At 48.9% G+C, this 20,853-nt stretch overlaps 5 protein-coding genes across 5 annotated transcripts; 4 read left to right on the top strand and 1 right to left on the bottom strand.

Annotated features, from left to right (window-relative positions):
* Nucleotides 1–6,527: 6,527 nt before the first annotated feature.
* Nucleotides 6,528–7,095, top strand: INS49_005902 (uncharacterized protein; the record flags this gene model as incomplete). Its single annotated transcript, XM_043166678.1, has 2 exons — nt 6,528–7,019; nt 7,090–7,095. 2 exons carry the CDS (start codon nt 6,528–6,530, stop codon nt 7,093–7,095), a joined length of 498 nt encoding a protein of 165 aa, XP_043027822.1.
* A 3,083-nt stretch (nt 7,096–10,178) lies between these two features.
* INS49_005901 (uncharacterized protein) lies at nt 10,179–11,072 on the top strand (the record flags this gene model as incomplete). The annotated part of the gene is made up of 4 exons (XM_043166677.1): nt 10,179–10,207; nt 10,347–10,459; nt 10,548–10,760; nt 10,816–11,072. The coding sequence occupies 4 exons, from the start codon at nt 10,179–10,181 to the stop codon at nt 11,070–11,072; spliced, it is 612 nt and encodes a 203-aa protein (XP_043027821.1).
* A 1,188-nt stretch (nt 11,073–12,260) lies between these two features.
* INS49_005900 (uncharacterized protein) lies at nt 12,261–13,412 on the top strand (the record flags this gene model as incomplete). Its single annotated transcript, XM_043166676.1, has 1 exon — nt 12,261–13,412. One exon carries the CDS (start codon nt 12,261–12,263, stop codon nt 13,410–13,412), a length of 1,152 nt encoding a protein of 383 aa, XP_043027820.1.
* A 2,942-nt stretch (nt 13,413–16,354) lies between these two features.
* On the top strand, nt 16,355–18,427 carry INS49_005899 (uncharacterized protein; the record flags this gene model as incomplete). The annotated part of the gene is made up of 1 exon (XM_043166675.1): nt 16,355–18,427. The coding sequence occupies one exon, from the start codon at nt 16,355–16,357 to the stop codon at nt 18,425–18,427; it is 2,073 nt and encodes a 690-aa protein (XP_043027819.1).
* Nucleotides 18,428–19,113: 686 nt separating this feature from the next.
* INS49_005898 (uncharacterized protein) lies at nt 19,114–20,627 on the bottom strand (the record flags this gene model as incomplete). The annotated part of the gene is made up of 5 exons (XM_043166674.1): nt 19,114–19,280; nt 19,370–19,527; nt 19,594–19,929; nt 20,006–20,033; nt 20,159–20,627. 5 exons carry the CDS (start codon nt 20,625–20,627, stop codon nt 19,114–19,116), a joined length of 1,158 nt encoding a protein of 385 aa, XP_043027818.1.
* Nucleotides 20,628–20,853: the final 226 nt, after the last annotated feature.

Genomic DNA, 20,853 nt, shown 5'->3' with positions numbered 1-20,853 from the left:
TCCTTAAATATCAATTCTAATAAATACCCATTATTTAATTTACTCTTACTTTAAAATAAGGGGTTGCTCCTAGTAACAAAGGCCAATGCCCTATCCAATCCCCATATCTAAAGCTAAACTATAATCACATAACCACCCTAACCTTGCAAAATAAAAAAGTTAATTCCATATTTATAAATAACTTAATTTCAAACCAGCTATAAACGCCCTAAAAGCAAGTTATAAATTTAGTTTTATCCTATAATATAAGCCTATATTATAATTATAATACCTCTTATAACCATTAAGATTATAATATAATGCTTAATTAGCAATAATAAATTATTTGCCATTTTTAAATACATTAGCCTCTTAACCTTATATTATTTAAAACTAAAGCAATTTATTAAGGCAAAATTAATTAGCTTTCCCAGCAAGCCATTATTAATTAAAATCCTTTTAATATTAACCCTCTTTACCATGCTAATAATATATGCTAAATATATCATCTTAATATTTAAGAGTACTATATCTTAAAATATAATTTAATTAATTGCCATAAGGATAATCTTTATCACTATTAACTACGTGCATTGCTTTAATAATACCTTCTTTATTTAATATCCTTTTTATTTATAATTAATTAATCTTAATTCATAATATATTTATAAGCAAATCTAAGGACTTTAATTCATTAACTACCCTACCATTATAATAATATTTATTATTAATAATTAATCTTAAATATTAAATTATTCCTGCTTATCTTTATTAAATAATTAAACTAAAATAATATCTTTCTTTTTACCTTTAGCATTTAATGCCTCTTTAAGCTAGTTCTTTAGGCGCAAGATAGCCTTTTAGCCCTTTTTAACCTTCTTAATCTTATCTTATACTAAATAAAGTATATTATAAGTCCCCTTTATAAATACCTATTCATAAAGAAAAGTTAATAGCTAAATCTTAATAATATAATCATTATTATCTCCCTCTTCTTTAATCCATACTTACTTTACTACTTTAATTAATATTAAAATTACTAACCCATCCTAACTATTTAAGGATTTTTTCCAATTATCTTATAAAGATTTCTTTAAAAATAAAGGTTTTATATATAATATAAATATTACTATTAATAATACTTCCTTATACTTTATTATTATTACCGCATTATATAATTATATAATATTTAGCTATACCTTTAAGCGCTTAAAAATCTTTATGCCTTATTATATATTTTCTTAAATTTCCCTTTAAATATTTTGCAATTTAATATTATAAGGGCATAAGTTCACTTCATGCCCTTTATTTCCACAATTAAAATATATTTAATTAACTATATAATTATCCCCTTATTCACAACCCAGCCCTTTATATGCACTATAAGGGCTTGCCAAGGCTCCTCCCCCTCCTCTATTTTAACTTCCACCTCTTTAATACTATTAAATACCTTAAGCCTAAGGCAATTAATATATATTTAAGTTAATACTATATACTAAATCCAAGGCAAATACAATAATCTTTTGCAATCCCACCTAATTACTTTAGCCCATTAATATTATATAGCTTATAGCCTTTCTTAAAAATATAGTTATTAATAATATAAATATATTACTTAATTATAAATATTAAGCAAAGCTTTTTAATTTAACCACCTTAATTAATAAATCCTTAATCATAAATATAATTTAAAACATTAACTCCTTTATAAATATTATCTCTTAAGCCTTTAGCTTACCCTTATCTTCTTTATTTACCCTTAAGCGCTAAATGCATCCCAAAACATAGCCTTTAACATTCTTAAACTTATATTTATTAAATAACACCCCATCCCCAATTATCTTAATTAAGCTAAATAACCAATCCAATACCTACTTCTAAACGCAAAGATTAGCCTTATAATCTTAATAATTTTTAAGAACCGCTATATATATATATAAATAATATATTAATTCTTTTAACTACTTATTAATGCATTAATAAAAAAGGTTTATAGCTTTAGCCATATATTCTTAAATAATTTCCTTAGCTTATTACTTAAAGTTAAATACCTTATTATTAACTTTATAGCTAATATTAATTTTATAAAGCTTAAACCGCTTTTTAAATAAAGGCTTTACTTTATTTTACTTATAATTATTTAATAATAGCTAAAAATACCATTTAGCCTTAGCATTTTCTTTAAAACCTTATTAAAACATAGCTTATATTTCTTTTTTCTTTACCTATTTATTAATAAGCTATGCCTTTTCTTTATAAATCTTAATATCCTTAATATACTTTAATAAATCCTTACCTAGCTAACTTAAAAAGGTATTGCTAAATATTGCCTAGCTTGCTATTCTTTATAATAATTTATAATAATTATTTTTAAAGGCTATAATAATAAATAAGAATAACTTAAAAATGCTCCCATATTAATAATTAAGTAATGCTATACTTTAAAAAAAGAATAAGGTAAATAGGCTTATTATATTATTAATATAATAATTAAAATTAAGCTATTTAATTATGCTTTCTTAAGTAATTAATTTAAGTTCCTTTTTAATAATCCTTATTCCTCTTATTTTAAGGTTTATCTTAAAGTTAGGCTCTTCTTTAAAAGGTTAAGCTTCCTTTTAAAACGCTACTTTTATTTTAGCCGCCTTTTAGCAACTTTTAATCCTAAAAAATATATAAGTAATCTTAATTTATTAGCCCTTAGCCCAAAAAGATACCTCCTATTAAAGTAAATAAAAGGCTTAGATTTTAAGAAATAAGATTATTCATCTTAAAATAAATATTAATATAATTAGCATTAACCTTTTTAATTTTAAAAAAGCAATATTTTATCTTAAAGTAATATAATTAAATATATTTAATAAGTTTCCTTACTAAATTTAATAACGCGTAAAGTTAAATATAAGCAGTTTGTAATTTAGGTTCCTTAGCTCTTTATTTAGAATATAATATTAATGGTTTGCAACATTAACTTAAATACTTAAGGGAAAACTATATAATCCTAATATTATAATCCTTTATAATTAATATGCTTTTTTATAATTTAATCCCAATCTTATTATTATAAAATAAATTAAGTAATTACTTAAATAAAGGATTATTTCTTTTAAAGTAATCTTTAATCATTAAGAGCATAGTTATATTTTCTAAGTTTAAGCTAACTACTTATCTTAAAGAAGGAGTTTATCTACCTAGTGGAAGCACGGACCATCCTACAACTACTTATTAATGCCCATAAGGGGTCTGTGCGGTGCTCCTTCCTTACACTCTGGGCGCTCTAGGCGCTCTGGGGCCCTCTAGGCGCTCTAGGGCCCTTTAGGCTTTTTAGGCTTATATTTTTAAAGTATTGCTTAAATTAAAAAATAGCTACCCTAGCTTTTTATATATAGGGTAAACTTAAAAAAATACCTAGTCTTATTAATATAATACTAAGAAAAGGAAGTACTAGGTGGGCCAACGCTGGAAGCTGGGTGGGCATCCTGTGGAAGCTGGGTGGGCGTACGCTGACTCGGTTAAGGGCAGCGCTTCTAGTGAGGGCAGCGCTTCTGGTAGTGCGCACGGTTATTAAGACTTACTTGCAGGGGTGTATCCGCGCTAAGCCAGCTGACTAATCCACGTACGAGAAACTTTTCTGCAGAATTGTCCAACTAAGGGAAAGCACAGCTGTGAGCACCCCTCATAAACTCGGGTCACTCCCAGCTACGCTTAGTAAGACTACCAGTAGTCCCTCAGCGCCTGGGGGATCTCAACCTTAAGGGTAGGAATGGTGAGAGTAGGACTGGTGAGGGCTATGAGTGGAAGATGTTCTGGAAAAGGGGTTAAAGGGTGTATAGAGAATGGTATTTCTGAGAATAACACTCTGCACGCACAAGGCCTACATATTATATGCTTAGAATGTAGAGAGACATTTATATAATTACTCAGTAAGAGTTTTGTCTACAATTAACTGCGTATTAACCACAGGATTTATGTGCGTCTATAATCGAACTGACCGGTTTTCACTACTCAAGCTCCTTTCTAATAACCCCTTCTAGGAAAGCCTTCCTCGAGGACAAAATTCTATGGAATTAAAACCTGTAGAAGAACCTGTTGGTTGGACTTCATGTGCATACATAGTCGTTTGGGGTGGTTGTGTTGTATTGTGTAGGAAGGGCGGCCGGGGTGCCCGTACGCCGGCTTTCGATAATATTGTTGAGAGTATTACAAGATCGATTCGTTTCACAGGACGTAGCAGGTGCTTGCAGTTGTGTTGGAAAGACTCTTGAATTTGCTTGTTCTGACTTTGAGTGGGCTGTTCGTTGATAGTCTGTTCGCCAATCGCAGGGCCGCGTTGGCAGGCGAGTGGCTCAAATTCGCATTAATGCTGCCAAGTTCGCTGCGGTTGACTAAGCTAACACTTTGCGCGAGAAATCCCAGAAACAGACAAGCCTTTTAAATCTTGCCACATTTTCTTGTACGGCTCTCTCATGTCCTCAAAGGTACTGCAAACCGTGGTGAACCTTGATAATACTCCAATAACCTAGAAAGGCATCGTCAGAGGGTTGCAAATCAAGATATGGGGTATATTCCCAGCGGTTATCCCAGGCTTAGGCGTGCTTGATACGGTGGCGGGAACTGTGTGGCACGTCGACGAGAACTCACAACTTATCCGTCTGCAGGAATATGAGACGGCAGCATACAAGCTTTGTAGCTGCGAGATTGAGGCTGATGGCGGTCACAAGCTTCCAGGATCCAAGATTTTCTGCTGGGCCGGGGATCCTGATAGCCCAGAGCTTGAAGAGGGAGTGTTCATTTCAGAAATATTTCATGCCGTTAGTAACCTCCACGAGCCTATAATGACTATTTCTCGAGGACCTTTCAGGAACTAACTGAAGAAGAGGAAACATGGTTATTTCGGTTAGTCGCTGAGATCTTCTGTAAGGGTGGTTGAATACAAGCAGAGTGACTAGGGCGTGGGAAGCGTGAGCGGCGTGGAAGCAGCGCAGACGTAGTAAATTGGTAGATACAACTGAACTTGAGTCCTTCCTCCTTATTCCTTTTCTGTCCTCCTTCTCCCTTATATAGAAGAAGCGTCGCCCGCGACGCTCCTGAGCGTCGGAAAAGCTGCGCAGGTTTCCGTGGCGGATAAGTGCTGGTACCTTTTCCCTGTAGATCCCGAGGCCTGTCCTTAATCCCTGACATTTTCTCGCCAGGTTGCCGGAAATCTAGGAGTTGGAGGTATACGGCCACAAGGTATCTTAAACGCTTAGCCAGTATGACCTTGCGAAGTCAAGCTTGGGATGAACAAATAAAATTGACAAGTCAAAACAGCTGCACCAGGAAACGGTAAGCGATTATTAGATATAGCTTTGCGTATAAGAGTGACACAACTTAATTACAATTTTAAGAGTTGTGAGCAAGTTTTAGGTGCATTTTCCCATGGGCAAGCCACTGAAGAAAAAGGTACCCAGAAATGGCCGCATTAACAGGCCTAAAGTACCTTCACACCACTCATTTTATACCCTATTTATGATTTAGGCACAGTAAAATAAGGTAACTTATAGCAGTCAAGCTACTAGATAGTAGAGGGTGTAAAGAGGTATTTTTAAGTATCAGTCCCTATATTATAGAAGTAACAGCTTGTTAACCTACTAAATAAGTTACCTATTCTTAGCACTCAGATAAAATATATAGGAGCCCTCAAGCCGTCCCAGGGATCAGCGGAGCGGGTCGTAACCAGCAGCGTCCTGAGCACCTGCCCCGGCCCCAGCAGCTACGATACCTCCTACCCTAGCCATAATACCTCCTTCTTCAACGCTTAACAACCCCTAAACCTCACCTTTATCATCTCGTCTAAATACTTTAAGGTACATTATCTTCAGACAATCCACGCTCGAGGATTCTGAACCGACCAATCCACGTAAAGATAACTTCGGCTTTATTCAACTGGTTTAAGAACGCTCCGCGGGCCGCGTCCCTCGCAAGCTCGGGCCACTTCCCGCTCCGCTGAATTAAACAAAGACAAGGTCAGTCTAGAAGCGATAAGTCCTGCTTATCATTTATATTATCTAGCCTTCATTTTCTATAAAACCGTGCTTCTCGCCACTATAAATGCGATTCCAGCTACAAGTCAACAGCATCATCTTCCACCAGCAGCTCGAGACTCGCGAGTCTGTTGCTAAGCTCACTCAAAGCTAGGGTCATTTTGTCCCGGAAGTTGCCCAGCCGCAGCGGTATTGTATATTGACTGGATGCAAGTCTCCAAGAAATCAAGGTCTCTCTGGTGTCGAAGCGCACCTTGAGCCGTCCAAGTCATACAGTCCAGCGACACGGCTTGGTTGGTGTGTATGACACGATTGTTGTCGACGTAGAGCGGTGGTTACTGCTGCCTGCCATGCCTACAGACAGCCAAGGCCCACACGTCAGTCCGCCCCCATCATGTACCCAATCTGCCATTCACTTATTATATACTGTGCCAATCACCCGACATCAGCTGAACTTGTCCCAATGTTTTACTCAACTACGATTTTTCTCCCGAAATACTCTAGAGTCTAAACACTGACACCGTCATGGCCGGCCCAAATTTGGTCACCGCCCTCCGCGGCTTCAAGATCCGCACTTCGACGCTCGACAAGTTCCTGATCGCCCATGGCAAGCCCCACGGAACAAACTCCGGTACCATCCCACCAATCTACAAGTACGATGACAACGGAAACGCTACCGATGAGATCTCGGAGGTTCTGCGTGCACAGATAGAAGCGGTCGCCGGGAAGAGCAGCAGTCCCGCCACTGTCCTGCTCGTGATGCCGTCTGTTGAGGGCCACGACCCCTCCTCCTGGGCTTATGTAGCCTACAGCTACGCACAAGTTTACGCCCAGCGCCACATAACCCCTCAAGACCCTTCAGAGCAGATGCCCCAAGGGTTTGAAGAGCTGAGGCAGGATGTGCTCAAGTACAGCTCGAGTTCAGAGGAGAATGACGAAGGCTTGGTGGGTCTTTTTGTCGTCATCACGGAGGCCCGGGCAGGTCCAACTCCACCAGAGCTCCTAGAACGTGATCAGGTATTGTGTCAACCATTCTTTACATATCATCTGGTGGACCTACTTAAAACAGCGCTGGCTAACTTATCAGAATTAGGCCCCGATTCAATGTGGTCTATGTGAACAGACTTTCAACATATGGTCAGCTCGACAGCTGCATCAAAACAACGTTCACGGAACGAAGGAAGAACTTGACGCTTTGCCGGTAAATGCTTAATATCGGGCTCGCCAGGTGCAAGGCAGGACGGACGGCGCGAAGGATACTGATGACATCGCATAACAGGGTTGGGCTAAGCAACGCCAGGAAGTGTTTCGCTAGCTACTAGCTGTCCAAGTCAGCCCGAGGTTTACTGACCAATGTTATTGCATCAAAGCCAACCAGTCCTTAATCACTTACAGTGGTACTGAATTCGCTGCGAGGATAAAGTACTTCCGTGACACCAGGGCAGGATGTGTTCCAGTGTGGGAAGCTTGTGATCAACATTATGACTTGGTGTAGCTGCCGTGGGACCCTAGCAGGCCCTAGTATGGGGATGGAATTCCGAAATGGTAAGCTCCAGTGTGAGAAAGAGAGGCAATGTGCGTACCTAACGACGATAGGTTTAAAAGGCGCAAAAAGTAATATATTTTAGCAGAAATATATTCTTTTATTTTGTTAACATTGCTAAATAAGATATAGCATCATGGCAATTAATAGTTTATATAAGCTGCTTATCTTATATTATAAAGCTATATGCTAAAGCTAGGTAAGCAAGCATTAAATATAAGCATATTAGGCAATATATATTTATAAGTTATATAGCTATAAGTATATTAACCTTAGAGAAGGATAGGAGGTAAGGAATTAATTATACCCTTGCAAAGGCCCGCTTAGCCCCTATTAAAATTAATTACGCTTATTGCAAAGGCCGCCTCTTAATAAATTATTACTCTCCTTGCTAAAACTAATTATATATAAATATTAATTAATATTTACCATTATTTAATTAATCTTAACCTTTAACTACTTATAATAACCTTTTTTAATATTAATTATTATATAAATCTAGCTACTTATATAAACATTATATATTAATATTACATTACTTACTTTTAAATATTATAGCTATTTTAAATATTAAGTTAATGGTAAGAAGTAATTATATATATTATCCTCTTTTTATTATATTAAGAACCTTAAGAAATTATATAAACCTTAAGTATAATCCTAGTATAATAATATAAACTAAACTAAGAAAGGGGCGTTATAAGGCAAGATAATTTTAGCACTTATTAAAACGCCCAGCTTACTATTGCAGCGCTGCCTCCTTAGTCAAAGGCTATAATATATATAACTACCTAATTACTATTTAGTAGTTAGGAAAAGTACTACATGGCTTGCCTACTAGGTACCTCTTCAAACCTACAAGGCTGCCAATACAGCACGGCCAACATAGCCAATCACGAAAGCGGCAGCGCACACCGCATCACAGGTATTAAAATCATTGTGAGTAACACATATAGGCTGACTCAATCCTCAACTTGGTTGTCTAGCCTGTAGTCTGGTTGAATGGTTGCAGGATCCGGGCTGCTGGCATGCTAGCCTGTAGCCTGGTCAAATAGTCTCAGGATCCAGGCTGCTGGCATGTCCCGATACAGGGTGTCTTTATGATCCTCACTCAGGAGAGCTCATCTTAGGTTCACGCCCTCTCACCGTGATCACAGTCAAACTTTGACCTCACAACTATTCCAGACTCAGAGGCAGGTCAACTCGAGGGACGAATATTCTCCCAGACGGTCAACATACCTAGGTAGAGGCTGAGGGATTGAGAACAGGAGCACACTGAAATGGTGTTGCGGCAGTACCCTTATTTTCAATCCAACAGAAATATGTAAGATATCTCTTAGATCTACAGTGGGAGGATATGGTCAACTAAGTGGTCTCGTTTTTAATCTGTGCACATATGCTTCTTAAGCAGTATGCATCCAGTCCCTTCATTCAGTGATAAACATATGGTCAACTAAACTACCTACTTCTTTAATTGGGCTTCTTTGATTGGGTCAGGCTTCTACATTTTTCTGCAACAAGCAGTTAATGACAGGTATTGTGGGAACATACTGGGTGATGACACGGCCTGTGGTTTGGTGCCCCCCCCCCCTCTTTTCTCCTTTTTTTCTCTGTGCCGTTGTCTTTCTCCGACTTGTCCACCCTGCTGAGACTGGCAACGAGATCCTTGAAGATGTGCTCAAGAACATGTAGACGAGATAATTGGACTTGTATTAGCACAGGCGAAGGACGAGGAAGCTTTTTCAAATATTTGCTTTGGTTCGTATTTATAGAAATGCAATGCAATTAATCGAGATATGCACGTACATGGTTTGTTGCTGGGGAGGTGAGGTGATAAAGCTTTGGGCTTTTCATTTGCCAGGTGCATCCGATTGGGGGTGGACGGGGGGCGAGGGGCAGGTGCTGAGGCCAGGCTGCTGCCCAAGCTTGAGCACCATGACCTTCTTCTGGAATCCCTTGGGCAGCCTGGCAGCGTGGCAGGCCCCACACTTGGGATCCGATTCTCAGAACCCTGTTTGGCCCGCTCCCCTCCGAGCCCCCAAAAAGTCCCCTTCTGTGTTGTTTTGCTGGCGTTGATTGGGCGACCGCCGGCTGGTTTTCAGATTGCGTTTTCTTGCCGTATCCAGATCCACGGCGGCGTCGCCGGTCTTGTTCTCGTTTCCCCAGGTCCAGCTTCAGCCTCTGCTTCTGCTTCTGCTTCTGCCTCGACCAAGAACCACCCTCACACACACACGCACCCCCGTCTGTTGCAGCCTATCTAGACTTTTGATTTGTTGTGTGCCTGGTCCAAACAGCCTGCTCTCTTTTGTTTCTGCTCCCCCTCCTCCCCCCGCCGTTCTTCGAGATACCCACACGTCATTCCGATCGTCACGCCGCGTCGCTACTCGCGACAGCCTCGAGACGACCACGCCACCGACCGACTCCCGCTTCTAGACCTTCAAGTGCACCACAAACAAAATGGGTGAATCACGGTTAGCACAAATGGCTTCTCCTCCTCCCCCTCGGCACGCGACCGCCAGTGCGGTGGCGTGTTGCCTCCTTTGCGCCGTGGACGTGGACATGGACGCTGACGATCTTCGCAATTTCGCAGCCAAGAACTCATCGCATGGCTCAACAGCCTCCTCCAACTCAACATGACCAAGGTTGAGCAATGTGGTACTGGGTGCGTACACCATGGGACACGGGCAGCAACCCCACCCTTTCCCAGGCCTTCATGCGTGCTGGTCGCCGGCGCATCTCTGCGCCGCATGTCGACACGTACGGGACACCGCCCATAGCTAACCGGTGGTTTCTTGCCCCAGTGCTGCTCTTTGCCAGGTCTTCGACAGCATCTTCGGCGATCTCCCCATGGCTCGCGTCAAGTTCAACGTCAACACCGAGTACGCCTACATTCAGAACTTCAAGATTTTGCAGAGTTAGTACAAGTCCCCAGTGGTGCCACTCCTGCCTCGGCCCTGGAACAGCTTAGTGCCCTCCTGCTGACATCACTCCGCTCTGTCCAGACTCGTTCGCCAAGCATCAGGTCGACAAGTCGGTCCCCGTCGAGGCCCTCGTGAAGTGCAAGATGCAGGACAACCTCGAGTTCCTGCAATGGACGAAGCGGTTCTGGGACCAATACTACCCGGGCGGTGACTACGATGCCGTCGCCCGACGCAAGGGCCAGGGCATGTCAGCCGGCGCAGCAGGCGGGGCACCTCGGGCCGCGGCGGCCGGGGGTGCGCGACGAGCGGCCGGAGGCACCACCCCGTCGGGGCGGACCTCGTCTCGGAGCCAAGGCGGCCCCGGCGTCGGCGGCGCTGCAGAACACGCAGCTCAAGGAGACGGTGGTGGGCCTCGAGCGCGAGCGCGACTTCTACTTCTCGAAGCTGAGGGACATAGAGCTTCTCGTCCAGCAGGCGTGTGAGGAAGACCCGGAGCTGGACAAGGAGGAGGGCGGCCTGATCAAGAACATCCAGACGATCCTGTACTCGACAGAAGAGGGCTTCGAGATCCCCGAGGGCGAGGGCGAGGACCAGGAGACGTTTTGAAGGGCCCAACGTGGTTGACAGCGACTATAACACATGGGACTGTTGAGACGCCTTGGGTTTAGAGGGTGGAAGATGTAATGTGCTCAGGGGGCGCGGCAAGCATGGCGGCTTGTGAGGGCTGCCTCTTCAACCTCACCATGGGTGGCAGCTGCCAGTGACGGACCGGCATGTAGACCTGGGCCCTCTTGACTGGGAGCATACTGAGAAGCTTCACCGTGATAGACGAGAGAACAGAGCTCCTTGGTTCCTATTTGCTTTCTTCCTGATGTGTGTGCCTTGCTGTCCTGCTTCAGATCTTCTCCTTGTGCGTGCGACGGGGTGATGCTGTGGCTATCACGACCAGCGCACAATGTGGCGCAAATCATTACAGTCTGCACTCTGCACTCTGCCCCTTTCCCTTGACGTCTTTTTGGGTGGCGACGTGACCTGGTCCCAGATGCTACGGAGTTACTGCACAGGAATTTTCAAAGACAAGCCAGCAGGTCTGCTGTAATCGGGCCGTCGTTGCCCTGGTATCTCGGCCTGCAGCACTTCGTTGGGGTCTTGTTGGTGTTGTGTTGTTGCTTACACGGATTATCCGGAAAAGAAATCTGGGGACATCAACTGAGTGGACTGACTGGACCGACTGGTCAGCTCCATTTGTTGCGTTGGCAGGTGATTGTGCTCCCCCAAAATGCGGGCCTCACGGTCATTGTGGAGAAGGCGGCTGCAATCGACAGCGCATGACAAGCTCCAGCTCTCTGCGACTCTTCTCTCCAACCCTGCAGCGCCCTTGCAGCCCGACGAAGAGGGCCGGCCATTGCTGGCCAGCAGCAGCACGCGCCAGCGTTTCTCCATTCAACGCCTCGCCCAGCAAACGACCCGTTGCTGCTGCTACTATTGCTGCTGCTGCTGCCACCTTGGCATCTATTGACCTTCATTCCTCTCGAACTCTTTAAAAGGGGTCTGCGCATGCAGATTGCTGGCTGATCACTGCCGCGTGCTCGCTGACCGGGATAGGCAGTCTAGTCGTTGCCACTGCCGTCTGGGCACCCAAAGCTTCCAAAGCGTCACGGCAAGACTGCACCGACAGACAACCTGTGAACCGACATACAGAAGAGAGGCATAGGCGCCATCACGTTTCCCCTCGAAGAACAACCTCGAGCACCTTTACTTCCGTCGAACCACCGTCTGCCTCGATACACGATTATGGCACCACCCGTCGAGATCTCCATCCCAACCACCTCGGTCAACTCTCCCCCCGACTCAAAGCCCTTCACACAATACAACATCACCCTGCGCCTGCCCCTGCGCTCGTTTGTCGTGCAAAAGCGTTACTCGGAGTTCGCAACACTACACGACGAGCTCGTCAGGACGGCCGGCGCCGCCCCGCCCCAACCGCTGCCCGGAAAGCACTGGTTCAAGTCGACCCTCTCCTCGCCCGAGCTCACCGAGGACCGCCGCCGCGGGTTGGAAACATACCTCCGCGCCATCGCAGAATCACCAGACCGCCGATGGCGTGACACACAGGCCTGGAGGCAGTTCCTGAACCTGCCGTCCACGGGCGGCGGCAGCGCTGCCAGCTCCAGCGGCATCGGCGTCGAGGGGCGGGTGCCGGCCATTAACCTGCACGGGGCCAATGCCGCCGCCGCCAACGACCCCACGACGTGGACCGACCTACACCGCGAGATGAAGGGCCACCTGCACGAGGCGAGGCTACAACTCGCCCGCAGGGACGCCGCCAACGACTCGGGAGCCGGATCCGGCGCCGGGTCGAAGCAAGGCTCGACGGCAGCGGTGGAGGCCGGCGCGTCGGCCAAGAGGGCCCTGGTGAGGGCAGGCAGCCTGTTGACCGCGCTCGAGGGCGGGCTGAAGGCCATGGGCGAGGCCAAGAAGCTGGGCGAGGGCGAGATGAGGCGCAGGAGGGACCTGCTGGCCGCCGCGCGCGCCGAGAGGGACGGCCTCGAGAAGCTGAGCTCCAGCCTCGCCTCGGCTAGGGGCGCCAGGGAAGGCGCGCCCAGCTCTGGCGACAAGGCTACGCTGCTCTCGGGCGCGGGCGAGTCGTCGTCGAGGGCGAGGATGGGCGGCAGGGTGCTGGGGGCGCCGCTGCCGGAGACGGAGAGAACTAGGGAGCTGGAAAACGTCGGGGTGGTGCAGCTCCAGCGGCAGCAGATGCAGGAGCAGGACCAGGATGTGGAGGAGCTGGCCAAGATTATCCGGCGGCAGAAGGAGATGGGGCTCGCGATCAAGGGCGAGGTCGAGGTGCAGAACGAGATGCTGGACCAGATGGATAAAGACGCGGACCGCCTCGAGGCCAAGATGAAGGTGGCGAACAGCAAGGCGCGGAAGCTGGGCAAGTGAGCCGCCGCGGCGATTGGAGGTCGTGTCCGTGTGCATGCAGATTGGGGGGGGGGGTTGTCTCCCGGTCCGATGACCGTGGCTGTAGCAAAGCAAATCATGACAATAATGGCAATGACGGTGGACGGGCCAGGAGTACGGAGTCTGGGCGAGCTGCTTTAGGTTTTAGGCTCGTCAAGGAGCAGTTGAGCGGATTCTCTCAGTGATAATAGTATACTGCATAGTCTACCAAGCAATTGGCATCTGGATTGAAGATTGTTTTCCATAGGGGATAGTCCGTGATGTCTCCTGTGGGAAGCCAAATGGTTGCACTGATCTGCTGCCTCTACTGCACTACTGCTCCCTCCTTCATGTCCCCATTTACATAATTTACAATCCTGTGATGTTGATGTACCGCTCCGTCCCTCTCTGCTTTCTCCAAGGGTGAGGACGGGACAGATAAGAATATGTCTGTGCGGAGAGTTCGTCGGCGCGATGCGATGCGATGCTATGCCATGCAGATGATGAGACACAACGCAGGCGGGCCAGGTTGATCAGTCAAAGCCTGCATGCAGCCTTGTTCGCTTGCCGCCTCCCGCCAAAGGCATGGCATCCCCCCAACGGCTGCTACCACCGTCACAGTACGTTCACATGTAATATGCACGCGCCTGGGTGGACTACCGTCCAGACACCACAGGGCGGGATGTAACAGGAGCAACGGTCTGTCGCCAAGACGAAGACCGCCATTCCACTCTCCTCTGCCGTCCTAGTTGGGTCGTCAGGACGCGCAGTGAAGAACAAAGGATTAGGACCAGATTTCAGAAAATAGATATCATTTCAAGCCAGGCAGTTCAGAAGTCGAGCTGGCCGGTGTGATGCTGCCTTCACAGGCGGCGGCTGCATGACAGGTACGTACCGTACCTGCAAATACGTCCGTACGTCATAGCAGCTAAGCGATTGGTCAGGGGATGATCCTGGATGGGACAAACCGTCGGAAGGTACCAGCCGTGGTTTGTGCGACGGTGTTGCTCCGTCAACGGTTCGCGCTACTGTGGCAAGAGACGGCGGGAACGCAGCAGATATCTGCAGGTGACGGGCACTTTGCTTGCCTGAGATGATGGTGTGCTGCGCCGTGCTTGGTGGGTTCCCCCCCCCCCTCATCTGTTATACAAATAATGTAGAAATCGTAGTGGTGTTGCAGTGTTGTTACTGTCTTGCCCACCTGATTGGACTGGACTGGCGTAGACCTGCATGACCACCCAAGGTCAATTGACGCCCAATGGCCGTATTAGGCCGTCTGGCTGCTGCAGTCAGGAGTACGATGCGCCCTCTGCCTTTGACGAGCCTTGGGTCTTTGACAGATAACGCTCGTAGGTAGGTGACAGGTAGGCCTGCAGGCCGTGGCTGATATGACAAGTCGGCCTGCGGTTGCGGTTGCAACCCCACGCGAGATTGGATTTTGGAAAGACTGTGCCTCGGTACACGTATACTTCTTACCAGGTAGGTAGGTAATACTGTAGATTAGACTACAGGCTGCAGCATGCAGCCTGTCACAGTGGAGACAGGAGACGGTCCTGTGGGCAGCATGGCTTAGAAGCAGGAGACTGGAGCAGATGTGGTTCAGCAAATGGATTTATCCGTCCCATCGACTGCGCAGTGATTGGCGGCAACCAGCAAAAGAGAAGGCTGGGGACAAGCTCGGGCTAGTCTACTTGTGGTCTTTGTGTCGTGTCTGTTCTCAAGTGCTGAAGAAAAAAGCAGCTCCCGCCTGATGATCATTACGGTGCGATAAATACCATCACAACGGCTTCTATGACTTTAGAAGACGCTTCAGAGAGACAGAAAAGAAGAAGAGAAGATAATACTGACACCAGGAAGCAGCACAAACAAACACGCATAATAATAAGATAGGCAAGAGATTGACATATACCGTAAAAAAAGGCCCTAGCAAAAGTGCAGGTGGCCAGGACGGCCCAGGCGATCCGGGAACCCCCCTGTTGATTTTCTCCCCCACCCTCCACGAAAGCTTTTGGTCCCCCCAAGTAAACACACACGCCCGGCCCGTCAATGTAATTGGACATGACACCACACCACAAACGACAAACGGGCCTGGGATAATCAATAAATAAGATCACAGCAAGCATCAATCTCGTGCTGGGGCGGACTAGACTACTATTGCAGTCGTACGGTCCATACAACGCCTGCAGCCTGGTCTGTCTCCCGAGGGACTGCTCGCTCGATCCCCGCCCCTGCCAGCTCCCAGCTCCCCACAGGGTCCTCCCCGTTCCTGTCCACCCGCCATCTACGGATTACCTGCCATCCAAACTCGACCGCCCACTTGAGCTTCGCCTGACCTTGTCATCCTCGACCTTGTTGTCCTCGAACTCGACCCAAGGGCACCACCACCACCTGGCGCCTTACATGGTCCATCCCAACCTCACTTCTTGAGCAGCAGCCTCTAGCTTCTGCTTGCCTGCCTGACTGCCCTGCCCGACCTGTCTGTACCGAGCAGGGACTGCCCCCTCCTGGTCGGTTCCTCGAAAAACCATTCCAAGGGTCTTCTTCCTCAGACTTCTGCATAGGCCGGCGTTTGTTTGTGCTTGCTTCACATCTCTTCTTTCTGGTGAGTCAGAACCACTGCATTTGCGCCCACCACCTGCCCAGCCGCATTCTTTTTCTTCCTTCCGTGAACCTCGAGCTGGTGGCCTTTTTTCCATTGCATGCGAAACCATTTGCTGCGAACAGGTGTTTGGATGGATGCTGACCGCTATCTTCCGCAACCAGTGCACGTCTGAGCGACTCGAGCGTCTGCTTTCCAATGGCTTCTTCGAGATACCACTAGACTTTGATTCCGACCACAAACATAGCGCTCTTGCTTTCCCAGGCTTCGTGCCCGGGCCCACGTTGTTCGTCTTGCCTCACCGTTCCGCGATACCCTTCAGTCCATCCACGACCTGTTCCACAAGATGAGCGGCCCGCCGCCGCCTCCGCCGCCGCCGCCTCACGGTGAGTCGCCAAAGACGACTTCTGGTTCTGGATCGGGCCTGCCGCCCGGCAAGTACGATGTCTTCATCATACCCGAGCACTCGGCCGGCTCCGGCTTCCTCTACCTGCCCTCGCTGCGCACAAACACAAATAGCTTCATCGCCGGCTTCGCCTCGGCCCTCATCATGGTCGTCCTCGGCCAGAGCATGGCACCTGCCTTCCAGGCATGGTGGGCCAACTTCCAGGGGATGGGCAACGCCGGCATGCTCCTGCTTGTCATAGCAGTCGGCCTCGGAGCATGGTCTCTCGGCCGGCAGTCCACGGACGGCACCGGACGCGACGGAGCGGGAGGGGGAGGGGGTTTCTATTCCGGTGGATCTTCGATGCCCGGTGGTGGTGGCTTCAGTAGTGCTGGATCCAGCCCCCACAGCACTCATCACGGGTCTCCCCCCGGCACCGGCCCACATCCGGATGCCCACTCCCCCCCGCCTCCACCAGGTGGGTCGAAACCCAGTGCGAAACAGTCCAATGGCTCGTATCAGCGACCGCCCCAACCACCCCCTCAACCCGACTCAACTAAACCACAGGCAGAGACACCCAAGAATTCATGGCAGAAGGCGAGGGACGAGGTCCGCCGCAAGGAGGAGGAGCGCAAGGCCAAGGAGGCCGAGGAGAAGCGCCGCGCCGAAGCCGCTCAGAGGCTGAAGGAGCTTAGGGAGAAGGAAGCACGAGAGCGAGCGCAACGAGAGGCAGAGAGGCAGCGTCGAGAACAGGATGCCAAAGACAAGCTAGCCCAGGAGCAGGCGGCAAGAGACAAGGAGGCCAAGGAGAAGGAAGACAAGGACCGCAGGGAGAAGGAGCAGAGGGAGGCTCGTGAGAAGGAGCTCAGAGAGCGCCTCGCAAGGGAGCGGGAAGAGCGGCGAAAGAAGCTCGAAGAGGACAGGAGGCGGAGGGAGGAGGCGGGCAGCCAGGCTCGCAGCACATCGTCCTATGCCTACTCGGGCGTTGGCGAGAAGACGAGCCCCTGGCCCAACGGCAAACCACCCACGCCATCATCCCCTACTAAAAAACCCCCTCCCCCAACAGCAAAAACCTTTGTCGGCGACGACTCCGACGCCTACTCCTACCGGCCTTACGACCAGCCGAATCGCCCGGCCCGCCGCGCGTCCAAGTCCGACATGTCCGAGTCTTCGTGGGCTCCGTCCCAGTCGACGGCGCGTACGTCGCCGCCGCCGTCTGTCCGCGGTCCCTACTCAACCAAGGACCCTGACAAGATCGTCATCAAGGCGGTCTACTGCTTCATGAATCAGTTCGCCAAGACTCCGGCCTCGCAGCTCGTCTCTGGGGTCGGCACCGTGACGGATGGCCTCATCCTCCGGATAACTACAGAGGGCCTGTTCATCGACGACGACATCCGCGGCGTTGCCCAGCGTGAGTGGGACGTCAAGGCGTGGACCCTCAAGATGGTAGAGGTATGGTGTCCCGTGCACTTTTTGACTGGTGCGATTGCTGCGAATTCTCCATCCCCGACCGGTTCGAAATCCTCGTCCAATCCTGCTTTGAGTGCGAATCACATCAGTACTGCTTTCTTTGCCAAGGTGGTGGGAGGAGGGGCCAGGCTCCGTGCTGCGGAGAGGGGCTCGCCAAAGTCGCTGTCGGGCGACGAGGCGGATGCCTACCTCGCCGACGTGCTGCGCTCGTGCAAGGACTCCTGCCGCCTAGGCGACTGCGCGTCCAAGTTTGCTGCTTCGAATCTGCCCGGCTCTTCGGGTTACAACGACGACGCCTCCAGCGTTACGTCCGGCTCGACCCGCGTGACTAACAGCACGGCACAGACTGGGGACTGGAAGGCCAAGGGGCTCCATCTCCTCCGAGCGACGATCCGAGACCAGGAGGGCAAGAGATATATGTTTGTCATCGGCGAGGAGGACGGCTGGAAGGTCGCCGTGGGACTGCAGCGCCTGAGGCGCGGCACTCAGGTCCGGGCCTTGGGGGTTGCGGGACTGAGCGGCCTCGAGACAAAGAGCACGCTCGAGATGCTTGGCTGGGGCTGAGGTACCTCTGGTCGCATGGCCTAGGGTTCTCTTTCCTTGAGCCCAGTCACCATTTCCCTCTGACGCCCGCGAGAAGGGCTGTCACGGACGGCATGGGGTCCCATCGGAGCATCAAACAAAGGCGGGCGCGCTCCGACTCGGAGGCGCTGTGCGCAAAGATGCGGAGGACTGCCAGACGACGATCTGATGGAAACGACGGAAACGATAACGAAGAAGACGACTTGATGCTGTAAATGAGGAAGGCAGAAGCAAGCCGTGTTGGAGCCTGGCTGGAGTGCGAGGGGCGCTGTGATGAGTTGAAATACCACAACATAGAGTTGTGGGCAGAGGGTGAGGAATGTGTAAGCGCGCTATTGGGGCACTGGATGGTTGGCATAGGGGCGAAATTCCAGGTTTCCGTTGTTCATGATCCCTACGCTCGATCGGGTTGGGCGTGCATTCCACACGGATTTCGGCCAAGTGTAAGGCCAATGGCCAATGAGAATGTCTCTTTGTTTTCTCATCAAGGCTGTAATTTGCATATTTTTCAGACCCGGTTTCCCTGGGAAACACGGTCTCGGTTCTAAGTTGCAGGTGGGCTCAGCACTTCACCGCAACGGCACGCCCCAGCCAGAGAAACTAATTAGACTCTGCGCGGCCCTCATATCCTCCTCCGGGGCTGCCGCCACAACACAAGTCTCTTGGTTTCATGACAACTTTGACGCCACAAAGTCTGCAGCTGCAGGTACATATTGCGTTGAATACGAGTAATGAAACGCCGTGATTATGACACCGTTCTGGCAGATGTTGTCTAGGGGATGGCAGTAGATCTTGCCGTTTCCAGCGGGGATGTTGGCAAAGGACTGGCCGTTATCTTGAGGGATCTCGTGGTCAGCAAGCCTTCTAATTGATTGACGACAGGAATATGAAGCGCAAGAGCAAGAGCGAGGGGAACTTATGTACCTGGATCCCCGAATGTGACAGCAGCCGCGATTTTCTCTGCGATATTGGCCGGCAGCAGCTTGGCCGCGTTGTGGACGAGTTGTCCGCCCTGGCTGTAGCCTGACAGGACAACCTTGGTGTCGGGGCACTTGGACAGCGCCTGCTGAGCGAGTTCAGCCCTGATATTTCACCTTTCGGTTAGCTGTTGTCCCTATGGAGGTGATGCAGTGCCGTGGTCAAGTGACGACCCTCGGCACAAGGGGGGAATCCCCGCGTGGAAGAGGGTGCTGCCCGACAGAGCTGGAGAGCGACCGGCAGTATGGCGGACGTAGTTGTTCTTGAAGGTGATTTGGTCGTCCGTCCCCGCCAGCTCGATGGTCCAGTAGTGGTACGTGTCACACCCGGCGGAATAGTTGGTGTTTCCGTTGATGTCGTTGTTGGACAGGGTAATCCGGTGACTGGGGGTCTGGCCAAAAACATAGTGCTGGCGACCCAGGTCTTGCGTTGTGACGTGGTCGACCCAGACCAGGTCGGCGCCCGAGAATGTGAGAGCATCACCACCCCAGACATATTGAGGGTTCCTGTCGCGTGGTGGGTCAGTCGCTAACCTACAATGGGTTTGTTATTGGAGGAGTCGATGATTAATGGGGTATTTACAAGTTCTCGATCTTGATGTTCTGGATGACTGTGGTTGGCTCAAGTCAGTAACCAATGCACGGGGAATGCCTTCGGAACGGGACAGCAAGACCAAGACTTAACAATCCGATCTTGGCTTGGGAGGGTAGTGCCACAATGGAGAGAGTAACTCACTGATGTTGGATGCACCGTTAGTCATTCGGAACCCTTTGCCAATAATGACACCCTTGTCCTCCACACCAATGATGGTCTTGTTTGAGCCCAGCTCTATTCCCTCCGTAGCAGCAACATCGTATGTGACCTCAACCGAAGGGACATCAGAACTGCACCAAGTTCCCATAGCATCGATGGCTTGCTGGCACCCAGCCTCGGTGGTGTAGGGCGCACATCCCGTCTCGGTCTTGGTGCCTTCGCTGTTCAGGAAGTCAAAGGTCTTATCGAGCACCACGACTTGCGGCTCGTCAGATGTGAGGTACGTCTTGAGCTCCTCGATGTCGGCAGGGTAGACAGGTGTTGCGTCGCCTCCTCCTGTCACGCCTGACGCGAACCCTTCAGCTTTACCCGAGACGCTTACCGTTGCAGCGTTTGCAGCGCCCGCTACCAGGGCGGCAAGCACCGCAGTCGCGATGCTGGCGGATCTCATCTTGCTTCTGTTGGTTGAGTTGGATTCAAATGGTGAACGAATGACTAATGCAAAATAGCAAGTTAAAGACTGAAAGAATGGAAAGAACGCAACGTTAATCCAGGACGATTAATTTACAACCGGCCGAATAGACGACGTTCTATGAATCGCCGCATTGATATAGAAACAGCGCCTCATCAATATGGAATAAAGGAGCGAAACGGGTCCTAGAATGCACGATACGAGC

The sequence above is a fragment of the Diaporthe citri genome, assembly GCF_014595645.1.
Source record: "Diaporthe citri strain NFHF-8-4 chromosome Unknown scaffold_2, whole genome shotgun sequence".
NCBI classification, from domain to species: domain Eukaryota; kingdom Fungi; phylum Ascomycota; class Sordariomycetes; order Diaporthales; family Diaporthaceae; genus Diaporthe; species Diaporthe citri.
Note: the sequence above shows the minus strand (reverse complement) of the source record. Positions and strands in the feature narration are given on the sequence as shown.